This window comes from Anolis carolinensis, chromosome 2, assembly GCF_035594765.1.
Source record: "Anolis carolinensis isolate JA03-04 chromosome 2, rAnoCar3.1.pri, whole genome shotgun sequence".
Lineage (NCBI taxonomy): Eukaryota > Metazoa > Chordata > Lepidosauria > Squamata > Dactyloidae > Anolis > Anolis carolinensis.
In genome coordinates, this window is record NC_085842.1 from 243,338,959 (window position 1) to 243,358,427 (window position 19,469).

At 36.3% G+C, this 19,469-nt stretch overlaps 1 protein-coding gene across 1 annotated transcript in view; it reads left to right on the top strand.

The window, feature by feature from the left end:
• Positions 1-18,686, top strand: part of zng1a (Zn regulated GTPase metalloprotein activator 1A) — a 28,442-nt gene extending 9,756 nt beyond the window's left edge. Inside the window, exons 6-16 of the mRNA XM_003216550.4 lie at positions 3,190-3,249; positions 3,539-3,576; positions 7,921-7,967; positions 8,902-8,988; positions 9,252-9,296; positions 12,588-12,644; positions 13,522-13,573; positions 16,074-16,142; positions 16,275-16,340; positions 18,155-18,284; positions 18,456-18,686. Of these exons, the coding sequence (XP_003216598.2) occupies positions 3,190-3,249; positions 3,539-3,576; positions 7,921-7,967; positions 8,902-8,988; positions 9,252-9,296; positions 12,588-12,644; positions 13,522-13,573; positions 16,074-16,142; positions 16,275-16,340; positions 18,155-18,284; positions 18,456-18,529 (725 nt within the window). The 3' untranslated portion in view covers positions 18,530-18,686. The remainder of the gene's footprint in view (positions 1-3,189; positions 3,250-3,538; positions 3,577-7,920; positions 7,968-8,901; positions 8,989-9,251; positions 9,297-12,587; positions 12,645-13,521; positions 13,574-16,073; positions 16,143-16,274; positions 16,341-18,154; positions 18,285-18,455) is intronic.
• The last annotated feature ends 783 nt before the right edge of the window (positions 18,687-19,469 follow it).

Consider the following 19,469-nt stretch of genomic DNA (forward strand, 5'->3'; position numbering starts at 1 on the left):
ATACAAAGTAATATACCCATTGCCTCATTGTGTTGTGCCTGTTTCTCTGAGCTAGTTGGATAAAGTGATGCATTCAAGGCACTGACAAATAGTTACTATCAAACTGCAAATAAAAAGATTATGTTTAAGAAACAGCACTTACATCTACTTACAAACCTAGTAGATCCATTACACTATGCAACAAAATTTGGGGGAAAAATCTGTTCCTGGTTTGAAAGTGTTATTTCCAGTTTAATTGTATGGTAATAAAGGTAAAAGTAATGGTTTCCCCCTGACATTAAGTCTAGTCGAGTCCGACTCTGGAGGTTGGTGCTCATCTCCATTTCTAAGCCGAAGAGCCCGCGTCGTCCGTAGACGCTTCCTTGGTCATGTGATTGACATGACTGCATGGAGCGCTGTTACCTTTCCGCCAGAGTGGCACCTATTGATCCACTTACATTTGCATGTTTTCGAATTGCTAGGTTGGCAAAAGCTGGGGTTAACAGTGGGAACTCACCCTGCACACTGGATTCGAACTGTTGACCTTTCGGTCACCAAGTTCAGCTACTCAGCGGTTTAACCCACTGTGCCATTGGGGGCTATATTGACTGGAGGTACACTTAAATAAAGTACCTATTCTGACTTGCATACAAATTCAGCTTGTTTGTAACTCAGGGACTGTCTGTACTATAATTGATATTTAACTGTACCTATCTGAGGGTTTCAGCAAAATCAAATGCATGACACAGTCATATTTGTATTATGATAAAGGAATGGGGACATGCTTCTATTTTACCAGTCCAGCAAAAAACCTATTGTTTATAGTGAATAAAAAGCTGTCTAAAATATTATTTAAATACGTTTAATTGAAAAGTATTGCTGGAGGTTTTGCTTGAAGGTGAAAAAAAATTCTTTTGGCAATTCAGTTGCTTCCTGTTAAGGAGACTCACTCTCTCCAGTTCAAAGCTAAATAACTGTCATGGTAAAGTAATTTTCTTAAAAGAAAGGACATTGAATCAGCTCCTGTTATACACAAATCCTATTTCAGTTAAGTTGAAAAACTATTAAGGCATTTGAGGAAAAAATCAATAGATAACTGGAAGCCATTAGATTTTGTGGCCCTTGCTATATCTTGCATGAGTAATCACTGTAAACAGCTGACAGGTATTTTAGTCTTGACATGTAGTGATGCTTGGGAGACCACATCTTGTCAGTTCAGGTGGACAGCTTCAGACATTGGAGTGGTTTCAGCTATCATTGCTTTTGCCTGTGAGCTTCATTTTTTAAGACAGCCTGACATCAAATAGATTTGTGAGCTTTTAAAAATCAAATGCTTTAATTGCTGTCAGGTCCTCACATCCTTAATGCTGTGGCATATGTACATATTGAATCAGTTTGTGTCAAAACACATTTTTATTCATTACTTTTCTAAACATAATACCCTGTCAAAGCTTTATTAATTTCATTATTTCCAGTTGTAAATGTTAAACAGTGATCCCTTGGTCTCTGCTGTGGTTTGGTTCAAGGGTCCTCCTTTGGATACTAGAATCTGTGGGTGCTCAACTCCCATTATATACAATGGCATAGTAAAATGGTCTCTTATCTAAATTGTTAAAATAAAGGATTATTTTATGAATTTTTTTTTGTGTGCCTTCACATTCTTCCCAACATACAGCGATCCTAAGGCAAGCATATCATAGAGTTTCTTGGCAAAGATTTGTTCAGAAGGGGTTTGCTTTTGCCTTCCTTTAAGAGTGTGAGTTGCCCAAATTCATCTGAGTTCCATGGCCAAGTTTGGATTTGGACCCTGGTCTCCAGAGTCATCATCTGATAACACTATGTAACATGATTTTTGTTCCTCATTGGTACGATCATTAAAAATATGAAAAAGGGTTATTAAACTTCAAAAAATTGTTTTTGTGGGACATCCTGCAGCACATTTTGTTATAGTTTTTCAATGAATATCTCATAGAGTCTTAACCAATTCAACATACAGTATTTTTCTCTATTATTGTTATTATTACATTTATTATTTTACTCTATTATTATTATTAGATTATTGTTTTACTCTATTATTATTACACTTATTATTTTAATTTTAACTGTTCTTATTACCTTTATTATTTTACTCTATAATTATTGGAAGGACATGTAAGCACATTTACATTGAAGGAGGTTAGAATAATGATTTAATCAGAGTTGGACAGTCTTATCTTAAATTACAGTTTTGTGTAAATAGTCAAAACACTGATGCCTCAATTAATGTAATTTTACTGGTATCTATTTTTATTTTTGAAATTTTCCAGTAGCTGCTGCATTTCCCACCCTTGGCTTATACTCAAGTCAATACGTTTTCCCAATTTTTTTGTGGTAAAATTAGGTTCCTCGGCTTATATTTGGGTCGGCTTATACTTTAGTACATATGATAGTTTGTGGCAGCCACAAAAACAAGGTTTCTGGAGTATAACAACTACTTTCAAAGTAAGTACCACCCAATTATACTAGAAAAACCCTATCAAACCAGGAACAGATTTTTTTTTCAAATTTTGTTACTTAGTGTAATCAAACTATTATATGATGCTGACTTTTGTGAACTCTAAACACAATTTAGTACTTTTTACTGTTTGAAATTTGTCCATTTTTTACTGGTAGTGCTGAAAGGAATTTACTTATGTTTCAAACTTATAATTCCAATGCAAGGTTAAAATAATACTGTGTACAGTTTGAGACCTTTCCTTAACAAAGAATTCCTAAAATACTACTAGTGTCAGGCTGGAAATATGGGCCATTGATTTCCATAGCAATAACTTCTAATAAAGTAGACTATATTGCCCTGCATTTGAGTTTAGATGTAGGGCAAAAGAACCCAAAGTGACGTAACTCATCCAGACAGCTAACTCAGCACACAAATGGCAATCATAATATCAAAGTCACAATGCACATTTTTTACATAAAATAGACTGATCCACTGTATTGTTCCCTTCACATAATACTGTTTAGTGTGTAGCAACACCATGGGAATGCCACTCATCAGAGCTTATATTACCGACAATGCAGGTCAAATACATGTTTTATGTACCCTGGAATAGCTTGCATTCATAGCAAATACACTGTATGATTAGGTCTAAATGCAATTATTACAATTTCTTTTCTTGTTCTCATCCTATCTTTCAATTTAGCGATACTTTTTTTTTTTGTTTTCTTTGCTAGGTGCCGTTGCCTCCATGTTTTGGGTTGATGCTGAACTAGGAAGTGATATTTATCTTGATGGTAAGAAAATGAATGACGTGTGTGTGTGTGTGTGTGTGTGTGTGTGTGTGTGTGTGTGTGTGTGTGTATGAAATGCAGCTAAAAAGATTGGCCCCATCAACTATTATGCTTAATTTTGAAACTGTATTGCTGACTGTGAGTATTAGATGCTCAGTGGGTTATTTGGTTCTCTATTTTAAGGAAGTAGTAATGGAAATTCGGAAGTCAGTGTTTTGTTTCCAAGGCAGAGAAATTTATGTTTTTTGTACTGGCTGTCTTCAAATCTGATTGAAAATCTTCTTTTTTACAGGCATTGTGTCTGTTGTTGATGCAAAGTATGGACTGCAGGTAAAACGCTTTATAGCTTTAAAGATGAAATGAAAGAAATGTTTGGTAGTTCTTCCACTTCTTATATTCGATGGTGCATAATTATGGATGTCGTTAAGTATGCTATAAGTAATTTCCACATTCATTTAGTCCAGGACCTCCCTCATATCTTTTGTATGGGCGGCATAAGCCTCTATTCTACAAAGTGGTTGCCTTCAGGATCCTCTAAACTGAATTTGAAATGAGTATGGTTCCAATTTCTTCATTACATTGAACAATTGTGGTTTTCTCAAACAGACATACTGTACTAACTGGAGGAAATGTTCTTGAATACCAAGTTTCTTATTAGTATTTGTTTGATTGATGACTAGCAGAATGCCGATCATTATGGTAGGTAATATATGAACAGAGAAGGATCCTGTGTATTGTAAGGTCCACTAGTGCTGGAGTTTTCAGTTGGACTACCAGTGGCGCTTGTCAAAAAATATTGTAGGAAGAGATTGGATATCAGGAAGCAGAATCACAACCACTGATAACACTATGCAACACGGTTTTTGTTCCTGGGTTATAAATGTTATTTCCTAATTGGTTCTATAATAAAACATGGGAAAAAGTTTATTAAACTGCAAAAACTTTGTTTTTTGGAACATCCTGCAGCACACTTTACTATAGATTTTCAATGAATATCTCATGGATTCTCAACCAATTCAACATAGTTTGTAGCAGCCACAAAAACGAAGTTTCTCGAGTAAAACAACTACTTTCAAAATAAGTAGTACCACACAATTAAGCAGGAAATAACATTTCCAAACCAGAAACAGATTTTTTTTTCAAATTTTGTTACATAGTGATCTTGTTTCTTTGATGAATACTCATTATGACAAAGTATAGCTGTAGAGTTGATAACTCAGCCTAAGCATTGTTGGTTTTATTGCAAAAGAGCCACAGCTCTTGGGACAAGTTATCAGCTTCTGGACACATTTAATTAAAGCTAAAGCTACATGCCTTGGAGAAGACAACAAAATACTTTGGCAATATGTGAACAAACACACCATTTACTGACAGTGAGTGCATTTCTCTATTTGCATGGGTATTATGGGTAGGTTAGATAGTCATACCTTTGTTTACTGATTGTTTGGTGTACACAAACTTTGTTTTAGCCACAACATTATTTAAAATACTGTGTATCCGATTACCTTCAGGCTAAATGTATAAAGTGTTTATGAAACATACATGAATTTCATATCTAAGTTTGAATCCCTTCTCCAAGGTTTCTTATGATTTATGTATATGCAAGTAAAGGTGTTCCAAAATCTGGGGGGAAATCCAAAACATTTCTGGGCCCAAGCATTTCGGATAAAGGATAATCTGCATCTTATTTTAACACCCTCATTTAAACCCTTTCCATCATTATTTTATTCCTATTTTAACCAATACTAAATGTTTCCTTTGCTTTCAGTTCTTCTGTAGTGCATTTTTATGAATTGACATATTATATGATATTTATTTATGGTACAGACAGTTTTCCATATCTTAGTAGCAAATTATGGAGTAACATATGTTTTCACATAATTTATTTTAGTATTTTTGTAAAAAAGTTCTAGCTGTGTTCCACATCTTGATCTTTGGAATTCAAAGTATGAAAAAGGAGTTCTATTGAGTGGAAGTTATGAATACATATTGTATGGGAGTGTAAATTTATTTTAGTTAAGAAATGAAACATGCAAATCTTTTTTGAAATTATGAAAGTATAATGTTCAATATCTCTGGGATTCAGTGCCACCTCCTGCATTATTAAATCAGGAAATATGTACAAACTTTGACACGCTACAGTATGGTAGGAGCTTTTAAATTTTCTCAGTCATGTAACAGATAAATAACTTTTTTCTTTGTGTGGATAATTTGTGAACTTGTCCAATTCCTCTGCTTTTCAAAGCTTGACCTCTGCCTCGGCTTGTCATTTAAAGTATCCTGAAAGCAATGCAAGCGATGACACCGGGATAATAGGCAGCAATTTAAGGGTGTCACGCTTCGTGGACCCAACATAGTCTATGTAAAGCTGAGGGATTGTGCCCTGTAGCTAGCAAGCCAAATTGAAACTGAAGTGGTAATTGATATCATGGACTATCACCCTAATGGCATTGTCATTCTGCAATCTGAAATATTCATGTTTTAATCAAAAGGCAAACGATTGGACAACTTGCAATGACAGGTCACAAGTCTGAGGACCATAACCAAAGCCACGGATGCTGCTCTTTGCAAATCTACAAAGCTTGACAGCATTTAATGCAAAGGAATCAATGAACGTAGCATTACAGAGAAAAGGTCAAAAAGGTGTCTCTTTCTAGTCCTCCTGTTATTGCTCAAGCTCTTCAAACCATTTAGTCAGAAAAGAATTTTGACTGGAGAAGTTAGGACAAAAAATAGACATTATGGAATTGGATTTTTATTTCAAGATGTAGTCAGAAATATTACCAATTTCTATTAACTGAAATGGGTCTTTTTCATGCACATATGTATTCAAATTCAGTAGGGACATCCTGCAGTTAATAAATGATATATGCTTCATCTGAAGTGAGTAAATGAAAATAAATACATTCCTTCAAAGCAAATTCCAAATGGCACCTAAGTTATTATACTAGTCCTGACATATAAATTACACTAGATATGAATGTTAGCTTGCTGTTTTAGATGATAGCAGCAATTATAAGTACAATAGCATTGTTATAATGCCAGTACCAATAATGGACATATATAAAGGGTTTTCACTAGATAAATTTAGACATATATGTTGTTGTTTATTTGTTCAGTTGCTTCTGACTCTTTGTGACCTCATGGACCAGCCCATGCCAGAGCTCCCTGTCGGCCGTGGCCACCCCCAGCTCCTTCAAGGTCAAGCCAGTCACTTCAAGGATACCATCCATCTTGCCCTTGGTCGGCCCCTCTTCCTTTTTCCTTCCATTTTCCCCAGCATCATTCTCTTCTCCAAGCTTTCCTGTCTTCCCATTATGTGGCCAAAGTACTTCATCTTTACCTCTAGTATCCTTCCTTCCAGTGAGCAGCTGGGCATTATTTCCTGGAGGATGGACTGGTTGGATCTTCTTGCGGTCCAAGGCACTCTCAGAATTTTCCTCCAACACCACAGTTCAAAAACATCTATCTTCCTTCGCTCAGCCTTCTTTATATATACATAAAGTAATTATAGTTCTGGATCATTGAGAACAAAAGGCATTAATAATTTAGGTGGCAGCCCTGTAATACTTATATTAAAGTCCTGTTGAAGATAACAGACTTAGTTCTAAGAGTCAGCGTGGTGTAGTGATTTGAGCATTGGACTATAACTTTGGAGACTAGGTTTGAATCCTTGCTCAGCCATGGAAACCCACTGGGTAGCTATGGGTAAGTCACAATCTCCCAGCCTCAAAGGAAGGCAGTGGGAAATCAGTTCTGAACAAATCTTGCCAAGAAAACCTTATCATTGGGTCACCTTGAAATTTCCATAGGTCAGAAATTATTTGAAGGCAGACAGCAATGACAAGTTGAAATTTGGACTATGCTACAAATCAGAAGTGAGGACCTTTCCATATGTGTTCCTCATCTGCCTTGCAAATGGTTCCAAAATGGCTCACATAGGGCACTGTTCCCCAAATTCCCAACCCTAGAAATGAGAGGGATTCCCCAATATGCTGTAAATTTTTGCATTTGGGTAGGCACGTGGCACACATGCAACTAGGGCTCTTGCTATTATCTCTGATCACAATTTAAGTGGCTCACTGAGTTTTAATCAGGTTTATTTCTGTGAACACAGAAAATAAAAAAGTTTTAGGTTGGATCTACACTGCCCTATATTCTGGGATATGATCCCAGATTATCTGCTTATCCCAGATTCTCTGGCAATATAGACTCTCATAATCCAGTTCAAAGCAGATAATTTGGTATCAGATCTGGGATATGGGGCAGTGTAGATCCATCCATAGTCTTGGAGAAACCATCTACAGTATGTGTGTGTAATTTTAAAAAATAGAAAACAACAAAGATTTAAGTTACTATTAGTATGAGAGCCATTACAGAAAATGTATAACATAAACCTCAAATCATCTCTCTTGAACTAGTTTTAATGAGTTGCAATAGATGAGATTTAAGCCACTTATTTGCATGTTCATGGCTGTGACATAGATTTTCCTTTTTATTTCCCCCTTTCTTTTTAATTTGGGGTATGAATTTGAAACATTTAAACAGTTAAGTGATATGCTGGATCCTTGTTTTATTGCTTGCTTTTAATATTAGTCAGCAATTTAATGTACAGTGCAGTATGTATTTACTGTGTTAAAGTCTAATGGTATGGTTTTAAAAAATCTTTTTCAGCACTTGAGAGAAGAAAAACCCAGTGACCTCATCAATGAAGCAGCTAGGTATCCGACCAGCTGCAATTTTCTATTCTACAATAACAAGTGTTATATTGTAATAAAGTATAATACTGATTTTAAAAAGAGTATAATACAACCACCATATATGCAGGGATATGTTCCAAGACTCCCTATGGATACCTGAAACCATGGATAATAACAAATCATGTATTCTGAGTATACTTGAGCTGAATTCATGCCATAAAATCACTGTGTGTGTGTGTGTATATATATATATATATATATGAAACACAATAGAGGTTCCATGGTTCTCCACATCTCTAAGCAATATCCAGGCCTTTGATCATACAGAACAACAGGCCTCGTAACGCAATTTGACACTGGGAACTCCCAAGCCACGTTTTCCTTAGTAACATACAATGTTTTAAATTTTATTCTGAATTTCTTTGCTTGCTAGATAAATTTGGGAATTTAATTCTGCTATTGTAAAAAAAAAAAGGATAAAAGCCTTGCGAAACATTTGTTTTTCTATCACAATTCTACCTCAATTTAACTCTCCACAATTTTAGTAATCTCTTTTAATTTCTAGCCATACTTTTTGATAGTTGTTTTGAAATAATGAGATGTAACTCCCAAATATTTAATCTCTTTTTTCTACTTTAAAATTTGAAAGAGTGGGTATTTAGTTTTCCTCTTTTGGGGTCATATTTCTAATTAGCAACTGTTTTATCACGATTAACTTTAAAAACCATTATTACTATGCTGCTTTCCTGCCCTAAAGGAGACCCAAAGTGACTAACAATGCTAAAAACAATACAACTTGGAATTTAAAACTTACAGGATACAAATGCTGAAATAGAGTTAAACATTGATTTTAAAAAAAATTAGTTTAAACCATTACAAATATTGAAATGTATAAAAATACATAAACATGTCCCTGATGTCTTAATTTTAATTTGTTTCATTCATTCTTATGTAGACAGATTGCACTTGCAGATCTTGTAATCATCAATAAAACTGATTTGGTTTCACAAGAAGCACTGACAAAACTGAGAAGAACTGTCAGGTGAGTGGATTTTTGTTTGAATATTTACTGTTTCCTTTTTATGGTTTGTAGCAATTAGAATTGCACACCGCATGATAACTGAAAAAAATGTTAGGACTCAAGAGAAAGATGCCTTTTTTGTTTGGCAGAGGCTCTGCCATATTTATTGTCTGGAAGCTTAATATTTTCTTTTTTCGGGCAGTCTTTACTGTGTCTGTATAGTGCAGTGATGGCGAACCTATGGCATGCGTAATTACTATCTCTCATCTTTCTCAAATTATTAGGTCAATCAACGGACTTGCCAAACTTTTAGAAACTCAGCGATCAAGGTAATGAGATGTAAAGCAGGTATAGAGTAGTCTCGTGCATTTGTATGGAGTCACTATCCGTTTCTGTTTGTCCCATTCATATGGCCCCATTTCTGTCCACTTCTTCTGAAAATGGGTGCTTATACAAATGAGCTTTTCCACCCAAGGTCTGAAAAAAACAAAGATTTTCTGACCTTGGGCAGCAAAGCGCCGGGGCCTGCCAGGGCCTGTAGTCCCTGCCAGCCAGGATCTACATTTGAACGCACTATGAGCCCAGCATCCGGCTGTAGGCCCTGCCAGTTGGGCCTACAAGTTTCAAGCGCTTGGCTGTAGGCCCCGTGCCTGGCTGTAAACTCTGCCAGCCAGGGCCTACATCTGTGCGGGCCCGGCGCTTGGCTGTAGGTCCTGGCTGGCAGGGCCTACAGCCGATGTGACAAAAATCAGCTGAACAAATGGCTATCGTTCCCCCCCCCCCCTTTTTTTTTTAATTTTGTTGCAATTCCTGTTCTGGAGGGGGTTGTACCATTCCTTGCCACCCAGATGGACAGAACGGTATAAAAACACGGAATAAACAGATGAAATGGTATTCGGGCCAATTACTAGCATATAGAGGTTTCTATGTTTATCATCATTGTGATTGTTCTTTATTGATCTTAGAGTGTATTTTACCAAAGAAAGCAATCTCATGGTCCATAGGTGTATCTTTTGGCGTCGTTTTCTTCCCTGTCTGTTCCTGATGCATGAAAAATGGAGACTGGTAGAAAACAACATACTCTTCTAGATGGTCTACTTTAAAGCCATAGCTGGGCTGGTTCAGCATAAGAACTTTACCTCGCCATTGAATCAGCCAGCCTACACTTTCCTTTAACCTGAGAGAACACTTCTTTAGGTATTTGCAGGATCTCCACTAAAGGCTGACCATAAAATTGTGTCAGAGGATCTAGAGCAGAGATTCTTAACCTGTAGTCCGCAGCCCAGCAGTGGGCTGCATGAATGAAAATCCGGTCTGCGAACCTTCTTCCTCTTTATTTATTTTTATTTTAGTTATTTTATTTCTGCTCCTTTCCACAGAGCTGACCATTGCATTGGATAGACCATATCAGCTCTAGATTATTAAATATGGTTTTCTGTGGGTGAGCAGATGGCGACTACTGCATGACATATGTTCTGTATCAGAAACTAGAGCTCATGTGGTCTATCCAATGCAATTTCTGAATCGGCACCACAAATAACAAAACCGAATCTAAAGTTGACGGAAAATTGATTCATAACCCTTTTGGTACTAATGTTGGAGAGTGATCCCTGGTCAAATGGTCCATGGTCAAAGTGGTCCCTGGTCAAGTGGGCTCTGGTCAAAAAAAGGTAAGGAACCACTGATCTAGAGAGAAAATATTTTTCCTGTGGCAGTAAATATACTACTACAAACATTTGAATGCATGAATGCCTTACCCAGAAATATGTAGTGGCGAATATACATAGTTTTTGGTCTACTCTCTGGTTGCAGAAATCTTTCCTAATGGAAAGAAAACAGCCCTTCAAAAATAATTAAATGCTAAGATCTCGCCGAAGTTCACATTAAAATTAATTTCTTAGTGAGTGGTTTAAAAGAGTTACATATTTAGAATTGTTTAGAACTTGAACACCCTAAAGGCACCAGATCTTGGGAGCTAGGCAGGTTGAGTGGGAAACTGGCAAAACCACCTCTTGAGTGCTCTTGAATCAGAAAACTTTATGAAGTTCATTGGGTTGCCAATGACTTGAAACCAGGTATACACTTGCACAAAGTTAATTGACCCTCCATATATTGTTGAACTCTCAATTCCCATCAATTCTAGCCATCTTGGCCAATGTTAATACTGGAAATTTCCCACTCTTGTTTTAAATATTTTCATATCTGTGGTTGATTTGGAAAGGAATAAAATGCTGGCACAAAAGCAACTAAACCTATCCACATACTGTGACATTATAGGGCAGCACTGCTTTTGTTCTGTTACCTATGTAAACTGGGATATCCAAAATGTGGTGCAGGTAGAAACTTGTTATTTATTTATTTATTGCTGCATGCTTGTCAGCCATGTGGGTTTAGAAAAACATTATTCATTCTGATAATTTCCCCCTACTATTATATACAAGCATAACAAAGAGGTTTAGTTCTCACTCTTGTATCCAACATTCACTATGAAATAAAACCACGTAGTGTATTTTGTGATGGGTTTTTTTTTATTGTGGAATAAAATCAATGTGCATTTGAGGTTATTTGTGATATACTCATATTTTAAGTGATCTTGACCCATGTTGAACAGCTATTACAACTATTACTTCTTGGTATTCCTCCTCCTCCCTCTGTAAAAGTCACCAGCTGAATACTCGACTTCCAAATATTTTAATCCTGTTAACAGATCCATTCATATAACTTATTAGAAATTCGGCTTGCAATCCACTCTATGCTGGAGTCTTTATGTCCTGCTGCTAAATAGTTGCTGCATGAAAATTCTTCTCTGTAGTGATTGTCATGTTAGTTTATATGGATTACTGTCTCTGTGGTTCTTTCTTTTGTTCAGATTGGGAGGAATATGTTAAAATAACTTCAGCATCTTGACACCCTTAGGTTCTGAAATTCTTTTGAAAGAGGCTTGGAATGTAAAATACTGTAGCTTTTATTTCTTTCTTAATGCACTTCTGTTTAGGGGGTAGATTGCATTGCCAATTGATTGCCTTTTGTTATTATTGATCAGAGCTATTCTGCCAGTATGGCATTTTATTAAAAAACTCATTTTTCGTATACTGGCAAAAACTGGATTGTGAAGGTGGCTGTCGAATCAAGTGATAGGTATTAATGTAGTATAGAAAATTAGAAACTAATTATAAACATTACATTTGGATGAATTTATGTATTAATATATAGATGTATTGTTTTTAGGTTGTGCTATCTGACAACATATGACTGACTTCTTCCTCCTTCTCTTCCACCTCCTGCTCCTCTTTCTTTTTTTCTTCTTCTATTAAAACCACTCTATGGAAAGTGCTATTATCATGGTCATGATATTACATTAATGAAAAGGGCTCAGTAACCAGGATTAACAATTTCAAAGAACTCCTTTTAAAGCTATTTTTTCAGCCCTGTTTCCATTACCCCGGGTGTTTAGGATAGATCAATTTCTCCCATTTCTCAGCAGAGACCTTAAAGGATGTGTGCTGGCCAGGATCTGCAAGAGCGGTGCTCTTTGCTTTGCAGTCTTTGGCTCAGGCAATCAAAATGCATCTATGAAATGCTTTAAGCAGGAAAATGAATCCTATTATGCTTTTTTTTAGAGTTGATATCTCTGATGTCTTGGACCTCCATGCCTTTGATAGCTTTTCAGGGAAAAGGTAAGATTTAGTTTTACATTGCTTATAATTCAGCAGAGTTGATACCTCTCATGTGGATATTACAAACGAGATACATGGATGCTGTTTAAAATGCAGCTTTTGTCATTCTAATGGTTACACACACAGCTTTGGCAGTTGCAGAATTATTCATGGCCTAAGTATCTGAGGGTCTCCGCCTTTAGACAAATAAAATTTTAAATATTTGTTGATAATTATGAAAGACAAATTCTTCAAAGATTAGTCAGCTGCAAAGTTGCATTGACTTCTGAAGGGTGAATTCTGATAAATGGTGAAGTTGCTGGCATTGATTAATAAGAGATACATTTGTATCGCTCTTGTCCCGGGAGACCAGGGTTTGAATTTTCACTTGGCCATGAAGCCTACTTGGGGTCCTTTCTACACTGCCATATTATTCATATTATCAAAGAAGATAATCCACATTATCTGCTTTGAACTGGATTACATGAGTCTACATTGCCATATAATCCAATTCGAATCGGATAATCTGGATTTTTGCCTTGGAATTGCTATAAGTCCAAAATCACTTAAGGGCACATAGTAACAAGTAGAAGAGTGACCATTACTTCCACACAGCTGGATAAAATCCCATAATATCTGCTTTGAACTGGAATATATGGCAGTGTGGACTCAGATAATCTAGTTCAAAGCAAATATTGTGTGATTTTCTGCCTTAATATTCTGGTTTATATGACTGTGTGGAAGGGCCACACAGTCATATAATTTTCATTTTCATTTGGCATAATCTATTTTACTGCCCTACATGTTTTACATTTGTGAATCCTATATTTACAGTATGAATGATAGGTGTTTTCTTAATCTTCATAACATAAAGCTAAATGTTTTTATTTGTTCTAAGTTTGCAGCAGAGACTGCAGCTAGAGGAAGCACCTCATCCACACCTAGACAAGGTAACTGTTTTTCCCCCCTTTTGTCTGTGCAGTAGTGCCCCATTAAGCATAATTTGCAAGGAAAGTGTTCATTGCCACTTGCACATGGAGTGCTATCATATCTTACTGCATCTTTCTTAGCATCCCACACCTTTCCTTTGATTAGTCACCATAGTTTACAAGGGACGTATTATACCAATCCCTGAATTCTTGGCAGGGAGTTGGACTGGATAGCCTACGAGGTCTCTTCCAACTCTATGATTCTATGAATTTATGGCAAGATGAAAAGAGGGAATTAAGGACTTGGGTTTTTTGGGGACTCTCTCTCTCTCTCTCTCTCTCTCTATCTATCTATCTATCTATCTATCTATCTATATATATTACACCCTCATTCTGGACAACATATAAATCAACTTACTGCTTTTATGTTCAGTAGTATTTTGCATGGGCCAGGTTTAATGACTGTCATGGGAGGCAGGTTCATGCGTGATCCATTTCATGCAAGATAATTAGTTGGGCCTCAGTGACAAGATAGATGTGTTTTAGTATCCTTGTTGGCATAGTGGCCAAACATAAAGTTATACTTTGTAGAGAAAGACCTTTTTTTGACATTTTTGCATTAAGTAAAAGTTTTCCCCTGACATTAAGTCTAGTCGTGTCCAACTCTGGGGGTTGGTGCTCACTCCATTTCTAGGTCAAAGAGCTGGCGTTGTCCATAGATACCTCCAAGGTCATGTGGCCAGCATGATTGCATGGAGAGCTGTTACCTTCCCGCCGTTACCTATTGATCTACTCACATTTGCCTGTTTTCAAACTGCTAGGTTAGCAGAAGCTGGGGCTAACAGCGGGAGCTCACTCAGCTCCCTGGATTCCAACCTACAACCTTTTGGTCCTCAAGTTCAGCAGCTCAGTGGTTTAACCTGCTGTGCCACTTTTAGCATTAGTTTGGCATTTTAGGGCAGAGAAAAGATATGAATGCTGGAAATGGATTGAGGGAGTTATTTTTTCTCTGTTGCTAACCAGCTTGTATAGTTCTCATAGGTAATGGACAGCAGGAGATGGGTTGTGCTTGCATATTCTGGTTTTCACTGTTTGCTTCAGCACTGTGGCCATGAGTGATGCTGAATTCCATCAATGAAATTGCTGGGGTGTTTATACCATCTACTGTATAATTTACCAGCAATATGTCTTCTTTTATAGCAGTAAAGCTCTTATAACTGGCCTGTGCAAGATATAGCATAGAACCGTTATACCTGAGTTTCAGAGCACATAACTATACCTTTGGTTCAGTGTTCTACATTTATTTTATAGGGAGCCTAGATCCAAATGCATTCCTCTGCTGCTAAAAGCAGAATATATCCCTTTGCAGAATGCTTCTTTCCTTCTAACCGATGGCATTTCTTCAGTACCTGGAGTTGTGCAATCATGAAATGGGCAGCTACCATTTCATGCTTTTTGGCTAATGCTTTTGGATATTATTTTGTTTGTTGTATCTTGCGATTATAACTGTATGGGCAAATTAAACATATTTATTCATATGTTCACTTATTTGGTTAGGAGAGAGATTCAAAGACAAAATAGAATTCGTTTAATTCAGATCTATAATTGTAAGTCAAATAAATTGTCTAAAGAGATTATTGCCATTTCAAGAGGTCTGTTGTTTATTCGTTCAGTTGCTTCCGACTCTCTGTGACTTCATGGACCAGCCCATGCCAGAGCTCCTTGTCAGCCGTGGCCACCCCCAGTTCCTTCAAGGTCAAGCCAGTCACTTCAAGGATACCATCCATCCATCTTGCCCTTGGTTGGCCTCTCTTCCTTTTTCCTTCCATTTTCCCCAGCATCATTATCTTTTCCAAGCTTTCCTGTCTTCCCATTATGTGGCCAAAGTACTTCATCTTTACCTCTAGTACCCTTCCTTCCAGTGAGCAGCTGGGCATTATTTCCTGGAGGATGGACTGGTTGGATCTTCTTGCGGTCCAAGGCACTCTCAGGATTTTCCTCCAACACCACAGTTCAAAAGCATCTATCTTCCTTCGTTCAACCTTCCTTATGGTCAAGAGGTCTACACATTTGTATACTGTGTGTATAAGCAATGGTCAGAATGGGATTCAATGATAACATCGCAATAATTGAAATTGCCTCAACAAAGTGCTGCTTGATTCTATTACACAGCTACATTGAGCTGTTACATCAAGGATAGTCATTTATGTCTGTCTTTATTTTTTCCATACAACTATATCAGTATAAACAGTATGGTTAATATTTGATAAGTAAATATTTGCCTGAGATTCCAGATGGCACACATTGTTGGAGATTGGATTTGCATACAGAACGTTTATCACATCATGTACTAACACACTTAATTTCTCTTTAGTTACTGAACTTTAATTTTATACTGAACTATTAATTTTATATTCATTGTTGTGTGCTCATATGAATTGGAAATACTGTGCAGTAATTTTTATTTACTGGGAATTATTTTCTCTTTTTTGAAGAACTAAGTATACATATATATTTTCAGAGTATTGTTACATCAACATTCGAAGTAGCGGGAAGTTCAACTGAAGAAGACCTAAATGTGTTTGTTCAAGTAAGCATTATACTGTATATCTTGCCTTAAATGCCCTGCTCACTATTTATTCTTTGTCCCTGGAAGCACTATTTTAACTTTTTCCCCCAGCGGGTATTTAATGTATTTTTAAAATTCATCTTTTCTTTGTAGAATCTGCTGTGGGAGAAAAATGTTAAAGACAAGAGAGGTAACCCCATGGAAGTCATAAGACTCAAGGTTCAGTTCTTATTTTTACATAATTTCAGAAGCTTTGTTTTTTTTCTTTATAATACATTTTTATTGGTGTTTTCAACATACAATATAGTAAAACCCAAATGCACAACGGAGGAATATAGTGGTGAAGAAAAGGAATAGGGGTTTGGAAAAGTGACAAAGTAATAGCTAGACAAAAACAAAACATACTCGAAGAATACCCAACCACCACCCCCACTTAAAATAAAATTGACTTCCATCTTAACACAGTATCGTATCAATTATTTAATTTCAAGCTGTGTTTGGTTTTTTTTTTCTTCAACCAATTCTATCTGGTGTCTCTGATTTAAAGATTCGTTTTTGTTTGCATATTTCAGTATTTAATATATCTTATCTTCTATTACATTTTAGATAATCACGTTATACTTTTCTTCCTTCAAGTAATTTTTGACCAATTCCCAGTTTGTCTGTTTCATCGGTCTGCCATTAGTGTTTTGTAACCAATAAGTTAATTTGTCCATATTCATAATCTCCCAGACTTTGTTTATCCATCCTCTTATCTCCGGCATTTCCTTGTCTTTCCAATATTTGGCCAGATTCATTCTAGCTGCAGTTGTTAAGTAATTAAATAGGACTTCCTTATTTCTATCTCTATCTATGTCTAAGTGTCCAAAACACTTCCTCCTGGGGATGTTAGACATAGATAGACTTAGACATAGCTTTGTTTTTTTTAGGTTTATGTTTGGCCACAAAAAGTAGCTAATATGCACATCAACCAAACCTAAATTGATATGTTGATTGGGATGTTGTCCATTGATCTAGTGTCATGCTCAGAAGTTGAACTTTGTTGTGCTGGAGGCTGTACATCATGGTTCCTTACCATTCTTTTTGGGCAATAACAATCCTTGACTTTCTGGAAATAAGCTATGACATAGCTCCTTCCTGTACAAATAGTACATCTCATTATCTAAGAGAGATGATAGAAGAAGCTGCCATATTGTAGGCTAATCTAGATTTGGGGTTTCTGGTAAAATATGTGGAAAGCAGATATAATACAGTGGTTTCCATGGCATGAAGATAATGGCAATACAGTCCCTTCTTCACTGGATAATGTTCTGTATTGTTAGCCTGTTGAGGTAGATTTATTTTTATTGATTGACTGCTCTTTTCTTTTCTCAAGACTGTCCTCAACATTCTTAATGTACAAACAATATATACTATTTTTGTTCCTGGTCATTTCTTAATTGGTTCTATCATAAAAACATTGAAAAGGTTTATTAAATTGCAAAAACTTTATTTTTGTGGGACATCCAGCAGCACATTTTGCTATAGTTTTTCAATGAATATATCATTGAGTCTTAATGAATTCAACACAGTTTGTGGCAGCCACAAAAACGAAGTTTCTGGAGTATAACAACTACTCCAATAGTCGCCCTGAGTCCCCTTCAGGGTGAGAAGGGCGGGATATAAATGTTGCTAATAAATAAATAAAGTAATTACTACATAATTAAACAGGAAATAACACTTTCAAACCAGGAACAGCAAAAAATTCAAATTTTGTTACATAGTGTTGTTGTAATAGCAGGGTTGCTAGACTAAAATGCAACAGTTGAATAATTGAAACCTGTATTGTAAAAAAGTTTAAATGCTTCAGAAATACTTTTCTGTATTTGCTATTTGTTAATGTTTATTCTTTATCTCCATATTTCCAAGTAATTAAGAAGTCTAACTACAGAATGCCTTCCCTTATTTTTGTTGTTGCATATATAGTACTTGGATGCTTGAAATTAAATGTATAGAAATCTCAATTTTCTTGCTTCCAATTTTTTTGAAACCAGGGACTTGTGTCTATCAAAGACAAACCTCATCAGGTGATTGTACAAGGTGTCCATGAGCTTTATGATCTAGAAGAAACCACTGTCAAATGGACAGAAGAAAATGAACGAACGAATAGATTAGTTTTCATAGGTAAGGGGAATACACGTCTCTCATATGGAGCCAGGTTTCTGCCAAGGTTGCAGAGCACCTGGTTAATCCTTTTTACGTGTCTGGTCTATTTGTCTTTTCAATAGCATATGCTCTTCATAATATCATAATTCATTAATAGTGTTATCCTTTTTCATCTTGTTCTGTCCATAGGAAGGAACCTGGATAAAGATATTCTTAAAGACGTCTTTGTAACAAGTGTGATAAAGAGAGAGGGAAATGGTTGATGTCACCTTCCAAAGAAAAACTGTTCAGTACCTCATTTTTAAACAACTGAGTTTTTAAAACGTTCTGGACTATTTTGGTTTCACTCGGCTGTTTGGTATAAATTTGTCAGCAGTCGGCGCTTCTTGTCTTTCTTCATTAAAGACGTTTAATAAACTAGTTCATTATGCCTTGGAATGTGTGTTTGAGAATTGCAGTAGGTATATTGTGAAATGTGAAAGGACATTTGTAGTCATGCACACTCTCATAATGTAGCTCCCATACTACCAAAGTTACTATACCACAATATTAAAATACACGTGACCCTTGAAATAGTGTTGAATTGCAGCTCAGTGATTCGGGATGATGAGAATTGTAACCTAATAATCTCTGGAAGGCCACAATTTCCCCAGCTAACAGTATTAACAGTATTTTAAAAACTCTAAAATCAAGACAGTAAATTAAGAACAACACTCTAGAAAACAGGGAAATTCCAGACAAAAAACAATCAGGGTTAATTAACACGTCCCAACAAAGGATTCTCCCAGGCAGGAAGAAGCCAAGCTTTGGAGCTGCAAGTTCGTTCAGTGCTAATCTAGCTGGCCAATTGCAACATTCACACTTGCCTCAGGCAGACAAAAGTTTTTCTCCCACCCTGGACATTATTCCATAGATATATAAACCCCACTTGCCTAGTTTCCCACAGACCTCACAACCTCTGAGGATGCCTGCCATAGATGCAGAAGAAATGTCAGGAGAGAATGCTTCTGGAACATGACCATACAGCCTGGAAAACATACAGCAACCCAGTAATTAATATTTCTTGTTATTTAAATAATCTTGCTGAACACATTAATGTTTGAAAAAGCAAATCGCATATCAGCAATATCCTGTAATAAATTGCCGAAACCAATATTAATATATTTGGAGTGGAATATGTCGTAAGTTAGCTTTGTTTAAACA